The sequence below is a fragment of the Nerophis ophidion genome, linkage group LG10, assembly GCF_033978795.1.
Source record: "Nerophis ophidion isolate RoL-2023_Sa linkage group LG10, RoL_Noph_v1.0, whole genome shotgun sequence".
Lineage (NCBI taxonomy): Eukaryota > Metazoa > Chordata > Actinopteri > Syngnathiformes > Syngnathidae > Nerophis > Nerophis ophidion.
Window position 1 is genome coordinate 67,244,579 of NC_084620.1, and position 22,500 is coordinate 67,267,078.

At 39.9% G+C, this 22,500-nt stretch overlaps 1 protein-coding gene and 1 long non-coding RNA gene across 2 annotated transcripts in view; both read right to left on the reverse strand.

The window, feature by feature from the left end:
• Nucleotides 1-11,811, reverse strand: part of LOC133559939 (uncharacterized) — a 349,440-nt gene extending 337,629 nt beyond the window's left edge. The window contains exons 1-2 of the long non-coding RNA XR_009808348.1: nucleotides 11,654-11,811; nucleotides 5,942-6,072 (exon numbers count right to left, since the gene is read on the reverse strand). This is a non-coding gene — a long non-coding RNA (uncharacterized LOC133559939). The remainder of the gene's footprint in view (nucleotides 1-5,941; nucleotides 6,073-11,653) is intronic.
• Nucleotides 11,812-21,218: 9,407 nt separating this feature from the next.
• il17rel (interleukin 17 receptor E-like) overlaps nucleotides 21,219-22,500 on the reverse strand; it is a 70,079-nt gene continuing 68,797 nt past the window's right edge. The window contains exons 18-20 of the mRNA XM_061914496.1: nucleotides 21,514-21,639; nucleotides 21,409-21,445; nucleotides 21,219-21,323 (exon numbers count right to left, since the gene is read on the reverse strand). Coding sequence (XP_061770480.1) covers nucleotides 21,305-21,323; nucleotides 21,409-21,445; nucleotides 21,514-21,639 — 182 coding nt within the window. The 3' untranslated portion in view covers nucleotides 21,219-21,304. The remainder of the gene's footprint in view (nucleotides 21,324-21,408; nucleotides 21,446-21,513; nucleotides 21,640-22,500) is intronic.

Genomic DNA, 22,500 nt, shown 5'->3' on the forward strand with positions numbered 1-22,500 from the left:
AAACTGGAAATAGCTATGGCTAACAAAAACAGCTTACCGCTACGACGACCAGGACAAGATGTAGCACGACAGGTAATAGCTGAAATCAAAACGACACGACAAGAGCGACATGTGGCAACGACAATACAATACAATGATCCAGCAACTCACACAAGACGAAGAGGGTACAAATAGGAGCGGGCTGATTGGCAACAGGTGTGACCAGGTGCCAATCAGCCGCAGCTGAGGAGGAACACAGCACTCAGGGAACAAGACAGGAAGCTGACAAAATAAGAGCACTAGACAGGAACTAAAGACAGGAGATACTAAACACAGAGGAAACAGACAAATGCATAGGACAACTAAAACATAGACAAACTGTCAGGGGAAAGCCTGACAGCATCTGCTTTGAGTGTCGCAAGATATCCACACATTCTTGCCATCTCTGTCGTAGCATAGCTGTCGTCGGTACAGTGTGCAGAACAAACGAGGGACTTTCGCATCTTTTGACCACTGGTGCAACTTGAAATCGTCTCTGTTGGTTTTGTTACACCCTCCGACAACACACCGACGAGGCACGATGTCTCCAAGGTACCGGAAAACAGTCGATAAAACGGAAAATAACAGAGCTGATTTGACTTGGTGTGTGTAATGTGTTTGGGAAAATGGCGGGTCGCTTCACGTGACGTCACGGGTGAAAGGTCATTGCTTCGACAGGCGAACAATTGAAAGGCGCTTAAAGGGGAACATTATCACCAAACCTATGCAAGCGTCACTATATACCTTGATGTTGCAGAAAAAAGACCATGTATTTTTTTAACCGATTTCCGAACTCTAAATGGGTGAATTTTGGCGAATTAAACGCCTTTCTGTTTATCAGTCATGTGGCGATGACGTCAGAACGTGACGTCACCGAGGTAACACACCCGCCTTTTCATTTTCAACACATTACAAACACCGGGTCTCAGCTCTGTTATTTTCCGGTTTTTCGACTATTTTTTGGAACCTTGGAGACATCATGCCTCGTGGGTGTGTTGTCGGAGGGTGTAACAACACTAACAGGGAGGGATTCAAGTTGCACCACTGGCCCCAAGATGCGAAAGTGTCTGCCGCCAGACCCCCATTGAATGTACCAAAGTGTCTTCACATTTGACCGGCGATGCTAAGACAGACATGGCACAGAGATGTATGGATAACCTGCAGATGCATTTGCAACGATTAAGTCAACGAAATCACAAAGGTGAGTTTTGTTGATGTTGTTGACTTATGTGCTAATCAGACATATTTGGTCACGGCATGACTCCCAGCTAATCGATGCTAACATGCTATGCTAATCGATGCTAACATGCTATTTACGCTAGCTGTATGTACATTTGAATCTAGATACCCACATTTCATGCGAAACAAACACTTACCAATCGACGGATTTAAGTTGCTCCAGTCCTGATCGTTTGGTCCGCACATTTTACCGGCGATGCTAATAAGGCAGCCATGCTATGGGCCACTTCATTAGGTACACCCACGCTATAGCCGAATAGCGTCAATAGCTATTCGCTCAATAGCTTTAATTTCTTCTTCAATTTCGTTTTCGCTATCTGCCTCCATACTCCGACCATCTTTTTCAATACATGCGTAATCTGTTGAATCGCTTAAGCCGCTGAAATCCGAGTCTGAATCCGAGCTAATGTCGCTATATGTTGCTGTGGTAACCGCCATGTTGTTTGTATTGGCAGCCCTGTATGACGTCACAGGGAAATGGATAGTGGTTTCGAAGATAGCGAAAATAAGGCACTTTAAAGCTTTTTTAGGGATATTCCGGGACCGGTAAAATTTTGAAAAAAACTTCAAAAAATACAACAAGCCACTGGGAACTGATTTTTATTGTTTTTAACCCTTTTGAAATTGTGATAATGTTCCCCTTTAAATCGCCAAATTCACCCTTTTAGAGTTCGGAAATCGGTTAAAAAAAACATATGGCCTTTTTTCTGCAACATGGAGGTATATATTGACGCTTGCATAGGTCTGGTGATAATTTTCCCCTTCAACACCAGGGTGAAGCTCTCATATTAAGGCCATTTCTTTCCCACCGTGGCTTTAATAATGCAAAGCAACACCTTGGAGAGCAATATGCCTTAGGAGGGAGAGGCACATTCCTGCAAGGAATTTGCATAAAGAGGCTTCAAACCTCCCCTTTTTCCCCCTCGTTCACCCTTGAACCCTCCACCTTTGTCCCACTTGCCTCCTCACAGATATGTCTTTCCATGCATACCTGGGGCTATGACTGCCTCACTGTGTGCGTGTGTGTAAGTGTGCATATGTGTGTGTGTGTGTGTGCACGACTGTTTGACATCAAATTTCCACTCTCCGTGCTTCTAAAAGGCCTGTTTGTTTAGCATAAAGCCCGGACGCGGGCACAGCGTCGGTACTCGCGGATGAACTGGCTCGGGGAACAACACCCCACAGGAATGTGTGGAATTCTCCACAACAAGGATTAGCTCATCCCTATCTGTTGTCTCTGGACGGTGTGTTTGTCATTCTTTCCCTGCACGGGCTTAGAGATGGACTGACTGACTGACGGACAAAAAAAAAAAAAAAAAAAAAAAAAAAAGCTACCTGAAGGCCCGAGAACGCCATTGTTTTGTTCCTGTCGAGGTTCTTCTTGTTTTTTTTTTTTAAAGAAAAAGCTGCAAAAACAGCCCGCGGCGATGAACCTGGCTTCTTTTTTTTTTGCAGTGCTTTTTCATCCCAAGCTTAGACAGCGGGATGAGATCACGTTTAAATATTTCCAGCATGGCAACAACAGAAGTAGAGAGGTGTTTTAAACCATCAGCAGCATCAGAGAGACGAGATCTTCTTTGTGGAGAGCTCAGGATCACTTCAAACGCGTGCAAAATTAGACTTGCATTTAAAATAAACTGCCTTTTTATGACAGAATGTCAAAAATAAATCTTAAACTGGATACAACCTACGCCCGAATAACTGATTATTAGCCTCCTATTATTAAGTGCCAGATTTGATGACAATCCACGCAACATAAAAACAGAAAATTGGACATAATCGATGTTATCAAGTGCAAAAAACATGTTTTTACCACCTATGTTGCATTTCAATCACCATAAGCTGCACTGACAGTCAGACAACACTGCCCTCTTGTGGCTGATTGTCAGATAGCACCCAGCCATAAGAGGAAAACTATTATTTAAGTTGCAGCTTGTCCAACACAACAAAAATTACATATTTATTTATGTTTAATTAATAATAATATGGTAAAACAATGATTTAACTACTTTATTAATTCCCAAAGGCAAAATTGTGTGGTTAATCTAAGTTGCTAGAAAATAGAAACCGAAGGACATAGACGTAATTAATAAATAAAAGTGATAAAAAGACACGAGAGTACTAAAATGTTGTTTCCTTGAGAAAAAAAATACATCATAAAGTAATACAAACCCCGTTTCCATATGAGTTGGGAAATTGTGTTAGATGTAAATATAAACAGATCAAACAAATCATTTTCAACCCGTATTCAGTTGAATATGCTACAAAGACAACATATTTGATGTTCAAACTCATAAACATTTTTTTGTGTGCAAATAATTAACTTTGAAATTTGATGCCAGCAACACGTGACAAAGAAGTTGGGAAAGGTGGCAATAAATACTGATAAAGTTGAGGAAGGCTCATCAAACACTTATATGGAACATCCCACAGGTGTGCAGGCTAATTGGGAACAGGTGGGTGCCATGATTGGGTATAAAAGCAGCTTCCATGAAATGCTAAGTAATTCACAAACAAGGATGGGGTGAGGGTCACCACTTTGTAAGCAAATTGTCGAACAGTTTTAGAACAACATTTCTCAACGAGCTATTGCAAGGAATTTAGGGATTTTACCATCTACGGTCTGTAAAATCATCAAAAGGTTCAGAGAATTTGGAGAAATCACTGCACGTAAGCGATTTTATTACGGACTTTTGGTCCCTCAGGCAGTACTGCATCAAAAAAACGATATCAGTGTGTAAAGGATATCACCACATGGGCTCAGGAACACTTCATAAAACCACTATCAGTAACTACAGTTGGTCGCTACATCTGTAAGTGCAAGTTAAAACTCTACTATGCAAAGCAAAACCCATTTACCAACAACACCCTGAAACGCCGCTGGCTTTGCTGGGCCCGAGTTCATCTAAGTTGGACTGATGCAAAGTGGAAAAGTGTTCTGTGGTCTGACAAGCGCACATTTCAAATTATATTTGGAAACAGAGGACGTGGTGTCCTCCAGAACAAAGAGAAAAATAACATTCCGGATTGTTATAGGCGCAAAGTTCAAAGGCCAGCATCTGTGATGGTATGGGGTTGTATTAGTGCCCAAGGCATGGGTAACTTACACATCTGTGAAGGCACCCTTAATGCTTAAAGGTCAAAAACAGGTTTTGGAGCAACATATGTTGTCATCCAAGCAACGTTATCATGGACGCCCCTGCTTATTTCAGCAAGACAAGTGTTACAACAGCGTGGCTTTGTAGTAAAAGAGTGCGGGTACTTTCCTGGCCCGCCTGCATTCCAGACCTGTCTCCCATGGAAAATGTGTGGCGCATTATGAAGAGTAAAATACGACTGTTAAACGACGGAAGCTCTACATTAAACAAGAATGGGAAATAATTCCACTTTCAAAGCTTCAACAATTAGTTTCCTCAGTTCCCAAAAGTTTATTGAGTGTTGTTAAAAGAAAAAGTAATGTAACACAGTGGTGAACATGCCCTTTCCCAACTACTTTGTCACGTGTTGCAGCCATGAAATTCTAAGTTAAATATTATATGAAAAAAAAATAAAGTTTATGAGTTTGAACATCAAATATCTTGTTTATGTAGTGCATTTAATTGAATATGGGTTGAAAAGGATTTGCAAATCATTGTATTTTGTTTATATTTACATCTAACACAATTTCCCAACTCATATGGAAACGGGGTTTGTAAAAAAACGGTATACTAGTACAAATTGTTTCCTTCCAGCGTAATGTAATAAACTTAAATAAGTACCAAGCACAGTATGAATGGACCCTCCAACTACACATCTCATTGGTTCTTAAAATGTTTTCGCAATTGGAGAAAATAGTTTTTTGGAACACTCATAAAAAACGTTGGAATTATAGACAATGTGTTCCATCTTCGACAAACGTCCCTATTTTAGTAAAAGGGTGTAATTTGTGTACACTTTAAACACAATCAAAAATGAATAAGTAAGCACAAAATATGGTAATAAAGTTAAAGTCCTACTGAAACCCACTACTACCGACCACACAGTCTGATAGTTTATATATCAATGATGAAATATTAACATTGCAACACATGTCAATACGGCCGCTTTAGTTTACTAAATTGCAATTTTAAATTTCGCGCAGAAGTATCCTGTTGAAACGTCGCGGTACGATGACGTGTGCGTTTGACGTCACGTATTGTAGAGGACATTTTGATCCAGCACCGTTCACAGATATAACTCGTCTCTTTTCATCGCATAATTCCACAGTATTCTGGACTGCTGTGTTGCTGAATCTTTTGCAATTTGTTCAAGGAATAATGGTGACATCAAACAGCATTCTTCTTTGACGTCTCCATTATTAATTGAACAAACTGCAAAAGATTCAGCAACACGGATCTACCGTCCGAAGGCAAAACCCAGTAACTCAATTTTGCTTTTGTCCAGAATACTGTGTAATTATGCGATTAAAGCAGACGACTTATAGCTGGGATCGGGGCTGGAACTAAATGTCCGCTACAATCTGTGATGTCACGCGCACGCGTCATCACAACAGGATACTTCGCACGAAATTTTAAATTGCAATTTAGTAAACTAATTTCAAATGTTAATATTTCATCATTGATATATAAACTATCAGACTGCGTGGTTGGTAGTAGTGGCTTTCAGTAGGCCTTTAAATTCAGAGTTCCCAAGTTCGTGAACGTACCGTGTCTGAAAGGTGATTGGTGGAGAACGAGGAAGTGTTGTGGCTGGGAGGGACTGTCATGTGACTTCAAAGGAGTTCACCTCATTGTCTGCAACTGGTAGGTAGCCATCTTCCTCAGGTCAAAGCATCTCCTGTGTGATTATAGAAAACCAACATGTCAAGCAAAGTCAGACGCTTCCAAATATCCACTTCCAGACAACTATATCAGCGCCTGAAGACTGTGGGGAACGTTCTGGTGTTCTTTCCTTGAATTGCCGCCGGGGCGCTAATTAAATTAAAACCTCTTCTCACTCCGGCACTTACCAAAGGCATGCAGTAAAAATTTAAGTGTGATGTAAGCTTGGACCTTAAATCCTACAGAATAGCTCTTAATCTTTTTCCCTTTATGCGATTTCAAATTACCGGTATTGAAAATGATGACAGGGGAAGTGTCACTCGTGACATCACAAATTTGACCAGGGGGTAATACTAAGCATGCGCTAATTATTTTGCGAAGTGAGTTTGACCTGGCAGTAATTCAAGGCAGGCGCATACTATATGACCAGTAGGTGGAGAAATGGCCGAGTTAGAATGTTCGTATTTATCATGTTTAGTGGTGACGAGAGGGAGATATTTAACTTTAAACTCAATTAGAGAGAAGGGTGCACGTTTGCCTTAAAAGTTACATTTTCTGAGAGAGACAAATATATCTACGTTTTCCTGAAACACGTGACGTACCATTCACTGCATTTGCCGGTTTAAACTTCTCATTTGAAGGCCTACTGAAATGAGATTTTCTTATTTAAACGGGGATAGCAGGTCCATTCTATGTGTCATACTTGATCATTTCGCGATATTGCCATATTTTTGCTGAAAGGATTTAGTAGAGAACATCGACGATAAAATTCGCAACATTTGGTCGCTGATAAAAAAGCCTTGCCTGTACCGGAAGTAGCAGACGATGTGCGCGTGACGTCAAGGGTTGTGGACCTCCTCACATCTGAACATTGTTTACAATCATGGCCACCAGCAGCGAGAGCGATTCGGACCGAGAAAGCGCCGATTTCCCCATTAATTTGAGCGAGGATGAAAGATTCGTGGATGAGGAAAGTGAGAGTGAAGGACTATAAAAAGGAAAAAAAAGACTACAGTGGGAGCGATTCAGATGTTATTAGACAAATTTATTAGGATAAATCTGGAAAATCCTTTATCTGCTTATTGTGTTACTAGTAGGGGTGTAACGGTACGTGTATTTGTATCGAACCGTTTTGGTACGGGGGTTTCGGTTCGGTACGAGGGTGTATTGAACGAGTTTGTAAATTAAAGTCTTCACAAGCTGCTCTGCTTTCTGCCTCTGTCTGAGCAGTGAGCACCCAGCATTGTCCCGCCCACACAACCATCCGATTGGTTACATACAAAGCCAATCAGCAGTGCGTATTCAGAGCGCATGTTGTCATTGCTCCGGCGTGGAGATGAGCAGATATGTGTTTAGCAGGTGAGCAGCTGACATCGTACACTCCCCAAATTATAAAAAACACCTCCCAGTCACAACTATTACAAACATCACTAGGAGCCCGTTGGCCTTCTAGAAACTTAAACTGCAGCTCAGCTCTCTCATAGTTCTGGGTTGAGGTGAAGGCTAATTAGGTTTTAGCGTTACGTTGGCTCATTTTGCTGTGTGTGTGTGTGTGTGTGTGTGTGTGTGTGTGTGTGTGCGTGTATAATAAAAGTCAACTACAGGCTTCCCAAATGCTGTAATAAATTAAGCATGATGAGTTGACTTGAAACTGTTTAATGTTGCAGTTTTTATCTGTAGGAGAAAAGTTTTGTCATTTTATTTAATCTGAGCAACAATTTGAGGCAGTTTAATTTGGATTAACGTGCGTAGAACTATTATAGTGTTCCCAATGTTAAAAGGATCAAGCCATTGTTTACAAATTTGGTAAATAAATAACCCAAAAATTTATATTTTGTTGTTTTCTTACTGTACCGAAAATGAACAGAACCGTGACCTCTAAACCGAGGTACTTACCGAACCGAAATTTTTGTGTACCGTTGCACCCCTAGTTACTAGTGTTTTAGTGAGATTATATAGTCATACCTGAAAGTCAGAGGGGTGTGGTGACCGCCAGTGTCTCTGATGGACGCCATGGAGGAGCCAAGAAAGTCGCAGCTGCCTCTTTGACAGCTGCAGGAGGACGCAAGCTCCGCTCATGTCTCCGGTAAGAGCCGACTTATTACCACAATTTTCTCACCGAAACCTGCCGGTTGACATGTGGTAGAGAAACATGTTCGCTTGACCGCTCTGTTCCATATTAAAGCTTCACAACAAAGAAAGAAACACCGGCTGTGTTTGTGTTGCTAAAGGCAGCTGCAATCCACCGCTTTCCACCAACAGCATTCTTCTTTGACGTCTCCATTATTAATTGAACAAACTGCAAAAGATTCAGCAACACGGATCTACCGTCCGAAGGCAAAACCCAGCAACTCAATTTTGCTTTTGTCCAGAATACTGTGTAATTATGCGATTAAATCGGACGACTTTTAGCCGTGATCGGTCCTGGGATGAAATGTCCACTCCAACCAATAACGTCACAAGCACGCGTCAATATAAGCGTCATCATTCCGCGACGTTTCAGCAGGATACTTTGGTGCGGAATTGAAAATTGCAATTTAGTAAACTAAAAAGGCCGTATTGGCATGTGTTGCAATGTTAATATTTCATCATTGATATATAAACTATCAGACTGTGTGGTGGGTAGTAGTGGGTTTCAGTAGGCTTTTAAAGTGGAGTTATCAGCATTTAAAAATAATGCTGGAGTCCAGCAGAGGGCGATGTTGCACAAATTCAGTCAACATTTTTTCAGCCAGAAGATGCACTGAAATGGGACGTGATTAAATAAAATACACATTTAAATCATTCCTTAATTGTGAAATAATAAATAATGAAATCAATAAATAATTAAATGGTTCAATAATTTTATGTTGAAATAAATAATCCAATAATTAAATGTACTTTTACATTAAATAAATCAATGACACAGTTAAATCATTGTTATTTTTCCATTGAAAAATAATTTAACAGAATAATATTTTTATATAGTTTTTGATCATAATGGCTCCATCTCGTGGTCATAAGTATATAACTGCACAAGCCACGGTGATTAATACAGTAGTTCCGCAAAACCATAAAAAGTCCCCAAAATGATTCCATTTCATGCTGTAAAGTTGGTCAAATAGGACAAAATAAAAATAATTACTTGTCACAGTCATTAATTGATTTTTTGTAAACAAATACAGAAAAGTGTTATGTTATTTTTGTTTGCTTTATTTTTAAGACAGGAGTTATCCTAAGTTTTAAAGGTAAAATAAAATTTTGGGGGGAAAAACCCCTTTTGGCGATCGAAACTGGTTAAATACATGTAACGCCAAATTTGACCAGCAGAGGACGACAAAGCAACACCTATAGTGTGTATTAACACTGAACCCATCCATCCATCCATCCATTTCTACCGCTTGTCCCTTTTGAGGTCACAACCTCTTATTTTATTTATGTAACACATACAATGGACAATATTTATGTAACAGACACAATGGACATTATGTTAAAGACACAATGGACAATATTTATGTAACAGACACAATGGACATTATGTAGCATAAACAATGGACATTATTTATGTAGCATAAACAATGGACATTATATATGTAACATACACAATGGACATTTATGTAACAGACACAATGGACATTATTTATGTTAAAGACACAATGGACATTATTTATGTTAAAGACACAATGGACATTATTTATGTTAAAGACACAATGGACATTATTTATGTAACAGACACAATGGACATTATTTATGTTAAAGACACACTGGACATTATTTATGTAGCATAAACAATGGACATTATTTATGTAGCATAAACAATGGACATTATATATGTAACATACACAATGGACATTATTTATGTTAAAGACACAATGGACATTATTTATGTAACAGACACAATGGACATTATTTATGTTAAAGACACACTGGACATTATTTATGTAGCATAAACAATGGACATTATTTATGTAGCATAAACAATGGACATTATATATGTAACATACACAATGGACATTATTTATGTTAAAGACACAATGGACATTATTTATGTAACAGACACAATGGACATTATTTATGTTAAAGACACACTGGACATTATTTATGTTAAAGACACACTGGACATTATTTATGTAGCATAAACAATGGACATTATTTATGTTAAAGACACACTGGACATTATGTAGCATAAACAATGGACATTATTTATGTTAAAGACACACTGGACATTATTTATGTAGCATAAACAATGGACATTATTCATGTAGCATAAACAATGGACATTATTTATGTAGCATAAACAATGGACATTATATATGTAACATACACAATGGACATTATGTTAAATACACAATGGACATTATTTATGTGACAGACATTATTTATGTTAAAGACACAATGGACATTATGTTAAAGACACAATGGACATTATTTATGTAACAGACACAATGGACATTATGTTTAAGACACAATGGACATTATTTATGTTAAATACACAATGGACATTATTTATGTTAAAGACACAAAGGACATTATTTATGTTAAAGACACAATGGACATTATTTATGTTAAAGACACAATGGACATTATTTATGTTAAAGACACAATGGACATTATTTATGTTAAATACACAATGGACATTATTTATGTAACAGACACAATGGACATTATTTATGTAACAGACACAATGGACATTATTTATGTAACATATGCCCACATCTGAGGTCCTCTCCAAGGTTCCCATAGTCCTCATTGTCACTGAGGTCCCACTGGGTGTGAGTTCTCCTTGCCCTTATGTGGGTTCTTCCGAGGATGTTGTAGTCGAAGTGGTTTGTACAGTCCTTTGAGACATTTGTGATTTAGGGCTATATAAATAAACATTGACTGATTGATTAGTAATGTAGCAGCCTAGTTTTGAATGGCAGGGTCCCTGCTATCACATGTTGATACAAATATAACATTTACATAATAAAAAATCAACTACAGGCTTCCCAAATGCTGTAATAAATTAAGCATGATGAGTTGACTTGAAACTGTTTAATGTTGCACTTTTTATATGTAGAAGAAAAGTTGTGTCATTTTATTTATTTAACAATTTTAGGCAGTTTAATGTGGATTAACGTGGGCAGAATTATTATAATATTCCCAATGTTAAAAGGATGAAGCCATTGTTTACAAATTTGGTAAATAAATATCCAAACAATTTATATTTTGTTGTTTCCTTACGGTACCGGAAATGAACCGAACCGTGACCTCTAAACCGAGGTACGTACCGAATCGAAACTTTTGTGTACCTTTACACCCTTACTAAATACTAAACATTTCAGTTTTACTATGAAAAACAAAGTTGTTGTTTTTTTAAGTTGATATAGAGATTTACTGTAAGCGTTAAATAAAAAATAATAATAAAAATTGGACTTATTTCGAACATTTCATCAACTGAGACCATTCATGGTCCCCCTGGACCCCTAAAGGTAAAATACATTTTAAAAATACATATATTTTGTTATGGTTTGAAAATGAAAAATATCAAAATGTTCCCCGCATGCTTTTTTTTTCCGTATGCGGCCCTCAGTGGAAAAAGTTTGGACACCCCTGTTGAAGACTGAAAAGACACTTACTTTAACGTTGGAGCAGGAACTATCCATCCGTCCATTTTCTACCGTTTGTCCCTCCCGGTGCCGCTGGAGCCTAATTATTTGTGAAACAACGATAATTGCTTGGAAATCTTAGAAGACGCGAGCAAAGGCGGGCTTTGCAAAACTGATGAGACAAGCTGGGCAATCAAGGCTCTTTTTTTTTTTTTTTTTGTCAAACTTTATTTCAACAAAAATCATGACACAAAAAAGGGCAAACAATCCGAAAACGCAAGTAAACATCCATCCATTTAAACATGTTTTTTCTAAATATGTACATGAACATATTTTTTTCTCTTTAATTTTCCAACAGTCTTTGCAAATTGACGCAAAATAATTCATAATTTAAAGATTATTTAAAAAAAAAATGAAACTTGCAAAAAATAACAATTTAAGAAAAAAAAAGTCACTTCCATGGTTTTAATGATGGGATTTGTCTTTATGTGTTTTACAATGTGGGAAGATTTCACAACCGTTTTGTTAGAGATGTCCGATAATGGCTTTTTTGCCGATATCCAATATCAAATCAAATTAACTTTATTTATAAAGCACAATTAAAATTTACCACAGGGTAACCATAGTGCTGCACAATGGACAGGTTAAAACAGGGGTGTCAAACTCAAATACAGAGTGGGCCAAAATTTAAAACTGAACGAAGCCGCGGGCCAAGGTTCAATCAATCAATCAATCAATGTTTACTTATATAACCCTAAATCACTAGTGTCTCAAAGGGCTGCACAAACCACTACGACATCCTCGGTAGGCCCACATAAGGGCAAGGAAAACTCACACCCAGTGGGACGTCGGTGACAATGATGACTATGAGAACCTTGGAGAGGAGGAAAGCAATGGATGTCGAGCGGGTCTAACATGATACTGTGAAAGTTCAATCCATAATGGATCCAACACAGTCGCGAGAGTCCAGTCCAAAGCGGATCCAACACAGCAGCAAGAGTCCCGTTCACAGCGGAGCCAGCAGGAAACCATCCCAAGCGGAGGCGGATAAGCAGCGCAGAGATGTCCCCAGCCGATACACAGGCAAGCAGTACATGGCCACCGGATCGGACCGGACCCCCTCCACAAGGGAGAGTGGGACATAGAAGAAAAAGAAAAGAAAGGGCAGATCAACTGGTCTAAAAAGGGAGTCTATTTAAAGGCTAGAGTATACAAATGAGTTTTAAGGTGAGACTTAAATGCTTCTACTGAGGTGGCATCTCGAACTGTTACCGGGAGGGCATTCCAGAGTACTGGAGCCCGAAATGAAAACGCTCTATAGCCCGCAGACTTTTTTTGGGCTTTGGGACACCACTGGGTGTGAGTTTTCCTTGCCCTCATGTGGGTCTACCGAGGATGTCGTAGTGGTTTGTGCAGCCCTTTGAGACACTAGTGATTTAGGGCTATATAAGTAAATATTGATTGATTGATTGATTGATTCAGCACGTGTTACAACAGCGTGGCTTCGTAAAAAAAGAGTACAGGTACTTTGCTGGCCCACCTGCAGTCCATACCTGTCTATCATCGAAAATGTGTGGCACATTATGAAGCGTAAAATACGACAGAGGAGACCCCGGACTGTTGGACTGAAGCTCTACATAAAACAAGAATGGGAAAGAATTCCACTTTCAAAGCTTCAACAATTAGTTTCCTCAGTTCCCAAACGTTTATTGAGTGTTGTTAAAAGAAAAGGTGATGTAACACAGTGGTGAACATGCCCTTTCCCAACTACTTTGTCACGTGTTGAAGCCATGACATTGTAAGTTAATTATTTGAACTTTGAATTTTAAATTATTTGAACATCCAATATCTTGTCTTTGTAGCATATTCAACTGAATATGGGTTGAAAATGATTTGCAAATCATTGTATTCCGTTTAAATTTACATCTAACACAATTTCCCAACTCATATGGAAACGGGGTTTGTATGTTATTGTGTCTTCAATGTTTTATTGCTTTGTCACAACGAATAAAAATGATGTATCATCTGCCAGTTAAAGAGGACAATGTATAAAATCAACGAGGAAAGAAAGGTCACGAGCATTTCAGCTGAATAATGACAGACTATAATGAGGAGGGAGTGTTCTTTTATGTTCTCTTTGAACTTCCAAAAGCGGATGTGTGTGATTGTTTCGTCTAAATCAGCTGATGCTTCCTTACGTGAATGTGACAAAGACTTTTCTTTCAACAAGTTCCTCGTGTGTGTGTGTGTGTGTGCGTGCGTGCGTGCGTGTGTGTGTGTGGTATGAGAGATACAGTATGCAAATAGCAAGGAGCTTAACAACAAAATAAACAAAATGACTGAAGAATACACGATAAGAGAAGAATGTTCAAGTCACTTTGTAAACAAATCGATGGAGCCTTTAAAACTGTGTTTCTTAACCATAGGGTCTGGGCCGCCCCAAAAAAAAAATCAATTAATCTTTCCATCTAGTTACAAACCCCGTTTCCATATGAGTTGGGAAATTGTGTTAGATGTAAATATAAACGGAATACAATGATTTGCAAATAATTTTCCACCCATATTCAGTTGAATGCACTACAAAGACAAGATATTTGATGTTCAAACTCATAAACGTATTTTTTTTTGCAAATAATAATTAACTTAGAATGTCATGGCTGCAACACGAGCCAAAGTAGTTGGGAAAGGGCATGTTCACCACTGTGTTACATCACCTTTTCTTTTAACAACACTCAATAAACGTTTGGGAACTGAGGGAACTAAATGTTGAAGCTTTGAAAGTGGAATTCTTTCCCATTCTTGTTTTATGTAGAGCTTCAGTCGTTCAACAGTCCGGGGTCTCTGCTGTCTTATTTTACGCTTCATAATGCGCCGCACATTTTCCATGAGGAGACAGGTCTGGACTGCAGGCGGGCCAGGAAAGTACCCGCACTCTTTTTTTTTTTACGAAGCCACGCTGTTGTAACACAAGCTGAATGTGGCTTGGCATTGTCTTGCTGAAATAAGCAGGGGCGTCCATGAAAAAGACCGCGCTTAGATGGCAGCATATGTTGTGCCAAAACCTGTATGTACCTTTCAGCATTAATGGTGCCTTCACCATTAATGCTGTAAACGTCAGTAAACGTCAAGAATTCAGCCAACACGCCTCGTCTGCATTATTTATAATTAGACTGACAACACATATAGTGTGATTTTGCTTTGTTTACAAGGAAAGAAAAACAAAAGTTAAAAAGGGGGATATGTTGTATATATATGTATGTGCTGCGGTTGCTTTAAAGGGGAACCCCAGACCTATGTAAGCGTCAATATATACCTTGATGGTGCAGAAAAAAAGACCATATATTTTTTTAACCGATTTCCGAACTCTAAATGGGTGAATTTTGGCGAATTAAGCGCCTTTCTGTTTATCACTCTGTGGCGATGATGTCAGAACGTGACGTCTCCGGGGTAATACAGCTGCCATTTTCATTTTCAACACATTACAAACACCGGGTCTCAGCTCGGTTATTTTCCGTTTTTTCGACTATTTTTTGGAACCTTGGAGACATCATGCCTCGTCGGTGTGTTGTCGGAGGGTGTAACAACACTAACAGGGAGGGATTCAAGTTGCACCACTGGCCCAAAGATGCGAAAGAGTCTGCCGCCAGACCCCCATTGAATGTGTCAAAGTGTCTCCACATTTTACCGGCGATGCTAACACAGACATGGCACAGAGATGTATGGATAACCTGCAGATGCATTTGCAACGATAGTCAACGAAATCACAAAGGTGAGTTTTGTTGATGTTGTTGACTTATGTGCTAATCAGACATATTTGGTTGCGGCGTGACTGCCAGCTAATCGATGCTAACATGCTACGCTAATCGATGCTAACATGCTATTTACCGGCAGTGCTAAAGCAGACATGGCACAGAGATGTATGGATAACCTGTAGATGCATTTGCAACTATATTACGTTTCCTTCCACCCACATTTAATGCGAAAAAAACACTTACCATCCATCCATCCATCCATTTTCTACCGCTTATTCCCTTCCGGGGTCGCGGGGGGCGCTGGCGCCTATCTCAGCTACAATCGGGCGGAAGGCAGGGTACACCCTGGACAAGTCGCCACCTCATCGCAGGGCCAACACAGATAGACAGACAACATTCACACACAAGGGCCAATTTAGTGTTGCCAATCAACCTATCCCCAGGTGCATGTCTTTGGAAGTGGGAGGAAGCCGGAGTACCCGGAGGGAACCCACGCATTCACGGGGAGAACATGCAAACTCCACACAGAAAGATACCGAGCCTGGATTTGAACCCAGGACTGCAGGAACTTCGTACTGTGAGGCAGACACACTAACCCCTCTGCCACCGTGAAGCCCCAAAACACTTACCAATCGAAGGATTTAAGTTGCTCCAGTGTCAAAAGATGCGAAAGTCCTGATCGTTTGGTCCGCACATTTTCTATGAATAGCGTCAATAGCTATTCGCTCAATAGCTTCAGTTTCTTCTTCAATACTTTCATACTCCAACCATCCCTTTCAATACATGCGTAATCTGTTGAATCACTTAACCCGCTGAAATCCGAGTCTGAATCTGAGCTAATGTCGCTATATCTTGCTGTGGTATTCGCCATTGTTTGTTTACATTGGCAGCACTGTGTGACGTCACAGGGAAATGAACAGTGTCTTGGCAGAGAGCGAAAAACAGGTACTTTAAAGCTTTTTTAGGGATATTCTGGGACCGGTAAAATTTTGAAAAAAACTTCAAAAAATAAAACAAGTCCCTGGGAACTAATTTTTACCGTTTTTAACCCTTTTGAAATTGTGATAATGTTCCCCTTTAAGAACGTTGCGACAGCTGCCATAAAGGAGGTGCGTTACTAGCCTGGTTGCTATGTTTCCGGTTGGTTGTAAAAGTGTTGGTCGTGTGTTTGTACCCTGCTCAAATCTCTCAGTAAAGTTATTCATTGGATCATGTCTTTTGTTTTAAACTTTATTACACCTTGGAGCGCTTTTTCCCGTCCGTTTGTTTCCTGCTTTCGCTATCGGCGCCTAATGACTGAGCTACGTGACGTGGTTTCTTGTGATGTCTCACGGAGCATTTCTGGTTGGGACAAATTCGAATAAAGAACCAACTCTTTTTCTTTACTATAGTGGTCTCGATAACGGGTACCGGTTATCAAAATGGGGTTCGAGTCCGAGGACTCGGTTCTTTTCTTATCGAACAACAGGGAAAACCGATTTCGAGTATCATCCCTACCTGGGGGCCAATGGACACAGAGTCTAAGTAAGGCTGGGCTGCAAGAAAAGGTTTCTTAAAAAAAAATGTTGCATACTCCTCAGCATGTGTAGTTGTATAATGACGTTTTCAAATTGTATCCCTTGGGCACCGCAAATAAGACACGTGCTCAACAAAGAAATTTTGCATCCCCCACTTTTCATGGATTTGTCTTTGCTCATCACTAACCTTTCTCTTGACTGCAGCCTTTGAAAAAGACATGTTTGGGGTTGTGGAATATATTTGTATTTAGCCAACGCACGGAGAGTAATGTTATATCCACAATGTGTGTCGTTCCGCTTTTCCTCCCTACAGCAACACGGCGGTCGGCGGATAATAGCCAGGAAAGTACCAGGATAGCGAGCGCAAAAAAGTCACAGCTCCCGGAGTGTTATCATGTTATCATGTTACCAGGAATTGATTAACGTAGACCCCGACTTAAAAAAGTTGAAAAACTTATTCGAGTGTTACCATTTAGTGGTCAATTGTACGGAATATGTACTAAACTGTGCAATCTACTAATAAAAGTATCAATCAATCAATCAATCAATCAATCAATTCGGCATCATATAGGAATACATGTTTTGTTCATCGTGAGGCAATGCAAATTTAACAATCATTTAAAAAAAAATAACTGTTTGAATTGGTCCAGGTTATCAGGTGTCGCGGTGTCTCCATAGCAACATCCGTGTCGCTTTCACTCATTTGCCGCTTTTCCACTAACGCAGGGGTAGGCAACACAAAACGTTGAAAGAGCCATTTTGGACCCAAATGACAAAAAATTGTCTCTGTCTGGAGCCAAGAGCGGGGGAGGGGGTTGTAAGTGACGTCAATGTTTGGCCCTCGAGAGCCATATACCACACCGTGATTGGTAGATCCGCTTTTCCTCCCTACAGCAACACGCCGGTCGGCGGATAATAGCCGGGAAAGTACCGGGATAGCGAGCGCAAAAAAGTCACAGCTCCCGGAGTGTTGTCAAGTTACCAGGAATTGATTAACGTTAAACAAGTTGAAAAACTTATTGGGGTGTTACCATTTAGTGGTCAATTGTACGGAATATGTACTGTACTGTGCAATCTACTAATAAAAGTATCAATCAATCAATCAATCAATCAATCAATCAATCCGGCATCATATAGGAATATATGTCGTGTTCATCGTGTGAGGCGATGCAAATTTAACAATAATTAAAAAAAAAAAAAACGGTTTGAATTGGTCCAGGTTATCAGGTGTCGCGGTGTCTCCATAGCAACATCCCTGTCGCTTTCACTCATTTGCCGCTTTTCCACTAACGCAGGGGTAGGCAACCCAGAATGTTGAAAGAGCCATTTTGGACCCAAATAACAAAAAATTGTCTGTCTGGAGCCAACAGCGGGGGAGGGGGTTGTAAGTGACATCAATGTTTGGGCCTCGAGAGCCATAAACCACACCGTGATTGGTAGATTACTTCAGCTCCGCACACAACGTTGTCAAGCGCCATTCACATAAAACTCGCGGGCCGCACTAACATTAAACTTTCATATTAAACGGGAACATTATCACAATTTCAAAAGGGTTAAAAACAATAAAAATCAGTTCCCAGTGGCTTGTTGTATTTTTTGAAGTTTTTTTCAAAATTTTACCGGTCCTGTATTAGCCCTAAAAAAACCTTTAAAGTGCTTGATTTTCGCTATTTGCGATGCGACTATCCATTACCCTGTGACGTCATACAGTGCTGCCAATGTAAACAAACAATGGCAGATACCACAGCAAGATATAGCGACATGAGCTCGGATTCAGACTCGTAATTCAGCGGTTTAAGCGATTCAACAGATTACGCATGTACTGAAACAGATGGTTGGAGTATGAAAGTATTGAAGAAGAAACTGAAGCTATTGAGCGAATAGCTATTGACGCTATTCATAGCCGGCCGAATAGCTGCGTTAGCATCGCCGGTAAAATGTGCGGACCAAACGATCAGGACTTTGGCATCTTGTGACACTGGAGCAACTTAAATCCATCGATTGGTAAGTGTTTGTTTCACATTAAATGTGGGTGGAAGGAAACGTAATATAGTTGCAAATGCATCTACAGGTTATCCATACATCTCTGTGCCATGTCTGCTTTAGCACCGCCGGTAAATAGCATATTAGCATCGATTAGCGTAGCATGTTAGCATCGATTAGCTGGCAGCCAACATCAACAAAACTTACCTTTGTGATTTCGTTGACTTTATCGTTGCAAATGCATCTACAGGTTATCCATACATCTCTGTGCCATGTCTGCTTTAGCACCGCCGGTAAATAGCATGTTAGCATCGATTAGCGTAGCATGTTAGCATCGATTAGCTGGCAGCCAACATCAACAAAACTTACCTTTGTGATTTCGTTGACTTTATCGTTGCAAATGCATCTGCAGGTTATCCATACATCTGTGTGCCATGTCTGCCTTAGCACCGCCGGTAAATAGCATGTTAGCCTTGATTAGCGTAGCATGTTAGCATCGATTAGCTGGCAGTCACGCCGCAACCAAATATGTCTGATTAGCACATAAGTCAACATCAACAAAACTCACCTTTGTGATGTCGTTGACTTTATTGTTGCAAATGCATCCGCAGGTTATCCATACATCTCTGTGCCATGTCTGTCTTAGCATCGCCGGTAAAATGTGGAGACACTTTGGCACATTCAATGGGGGTCTGGCGGCAGACACTTTGGCATCTTCGGGCCAGTGGTGCAACTTGAATCCCTCCCTGTTAGTGTTGTTACACCCTCCGACAACACACCGACGAGGCATGATGTCTCCAAGGTTCCAAAAAATAGTCGAAAAAATGGAAAATAACAGAGCTGAGACCCGGTGTTTGTAATGTGTTGAAAATGAAAATGGCGGCTGTATTACCTCGGAGACGTCACGTTCTGACGTCATCACCACATGAGCGATAAACAGAAAGGCGTTTAATTCGCCAAAATTCACCAATTTAGAGTTCGGAAATCGGTTAAAAAAATATATGGTCTTTTTTCTGCACCATCAAGATATATATTGACGCTTACATAGGTCTGGTGATAATGTTCCCCTTTAAGGTGGGGGCCGCAAAATGACGTCTAGGACCCCTGATCTAAGTTATCACAAAGTCTCTGTGTTCCCGGCGAGGAGACCAAAAACATGTCTTTGAACCTACCAAGAAGGAGGCTTGTAAAACTCCACTGCGTAGGGGAAACGCAACATGAAGGGGTTTCTGTTTCTTTAATGTATTGTGATCAACAGAAAGATATTGTCCGACCAAAGAACTACAAAAGGGAAGAGGAAGCAGGACCAGACTCCACTCCAGGTGGTGCTTTTTTGAAGTATTTTACAAACCTCTTTTTGAACTCTTTTACGAACCTCTTTTTGAACTCTTTTACAAACCTCTTTTTGAACTCTTTTACGAACCTTTTTTTGAACTCTTTTACGAACCTCTTTTTGAACTCTTTTACGACATCTTTTTTTGAACGGACCTTTTCTTTTGAACTGTTTTGTAATCAAAGGCGATGGCGGTTTACAACCCCGTTCCTTTGGAAGCAGCTGTTGCCGTGTGGTCAGGGAAGGTCCAAATAAAAGAAGGCGTTCAATCTTTTGGCAGAGCGGGATGACACTGTAAAAGGGTACAGATGTACACGTTTCTCCTCACTGAGCCAAATTGAATTATGTCTCTGTTTGATTCTTTGCTTCTTGTCTGTTTTAATAGATGTCATCCATGTTTAAACCTGACAGAGGGTTTACAAGCAGAATGTTAAAAAAAAGACTACCGTATTTCCTTGAATTGCCACAGGGCATATGCACCTGCCTTGAATTACTGTCGGGTCAAACTCGCTTCCCAAAATAGTTAACGCATGCTTAGTATTACCACCTGGTCAAACTTGTGACGTCACGAGTGACACTTCAACTATCATCATTTTCAAAATGGTGGAGGCTGATTTCAATACCGGTAATTTGAAATTGCATAAAGAGAAGAAGATTAATAGCTATTTAGTAAGATTTAAGGTCCAAGCTTACATCAAACTCAAATTTTTACTGCATACCTTTGGTAAGTGCCGGAGTGAGAAGAGGTTTTAAAATAATTAGCGCATGCTTACTTTTACCACATGCCTTTGGTAAGTGCAGGAGTGAGAAGAGGTTTTAAATTAATTAGCGCCCCGGCGGCAATTCAAGGAAATACGGTTATCTTCATTTTTTCTTAAGGGGAAACATTGCTCAAGTGAAACAAACTGAACTTAAACTGAATTAGAATAATTCCAGAAGGGTCCGAGATTAATTGTAATGTTTGAATGAGCAGGAATAGCTACAATGTTTGAATAGCTACAAATAGAAAATCGGTTTCAGAAACATTTATCAGTGTTTAAAAGCACCTGAGGCGGACAAAAGGTGAAAAGTCAGTCGGTCTTCGTGTTGTGAGACGTCACAAATAAGAGGTCAATCTGCCGGAAAAAAAACAAACAAGAAAAATAATGATGTTAAAACATCATTCAAAAAGGGCTTGTTGAAAAAAAGACGACTGCTCACTTTGTCGCTTTTTCGGTATCTTTTCTTCTCTGATGAACTAAAAAGGCAAAGAGCGGGATGAGGAATTAATCGCCAGAGGGACACAATATTAGGGACAGTACCTACCAGTCAGCAGGACATGCAGCAAGAAGGTGACAACGATGACAACGCAGACGAAAAGGACAACCGGGACGACGACGACGCTGATCAACTTCTGATTGGCTGGCTTGGCGAGGAGAGACGATGGCTCAACTGTGGGGAGATTAAGCGTTTTAAAATACGAACCCCGTTTCCATGTGAGTTGGGAAATAGTGTTAGATGTAAATATAAACAGAATACAATGATTTCCAAATCATTTTCAACCCATATTCAGTTGAATATGCTACAATGATTATTTTTGCAAATAATCATTAACTTTAGAATTTGATGCCAGCAACACGTGACAAAGAAGTTGGGAAAGGTGGCAATAAATACTGATAAAGTTGAGGAATGCTCATCAAACACTTATATGGAACATCCCACAGGTGTGCAGGCTAATTGGGAACAGGTGGGTGCCATGATTGGGTATAAAAGCAGCTTCCATGAAATGCTAAGTAATTCACAAACAAGGATGGGGTGAGGGTCACCAATCTGTAAGCAAATTGTCGAACAGTTTTAGAACAACATTTCTCAACGAGCTATTGCAAGGAATTTAGGGATTTTACCATCTGCGGTCCGTAAAATCATCTAAAAGTTCAGAGAATCTGGAGAAATCACTGCACGTAAGCCATGATATTACGGACCTTTGATCCCTCAGGCGATACTGCATCAATAACCGACATCAGTGTGTAAAGGATATCACCACATGGGCTCAGGAACACTTCATAAAACCACTGCCAGTAACTACAGTTGGTCGCTACTTCTGTAAGTGCAAGTTAAAACTCTACTATGCAAAGCCAAACCCATTTATCAACAATATCCTGAAACGCCGCTGGCTTGGCTGGGCCCGAGCTCATTTAAGATGGACTGATGCAAAGTGGAAAGGTATTCTGTAGTCTGACGAGTCCACATTTCAAATTATATTTGGAAACAGAGGACGTAGTATCTTCCAGTACAAAGAGGAAAATAACCATT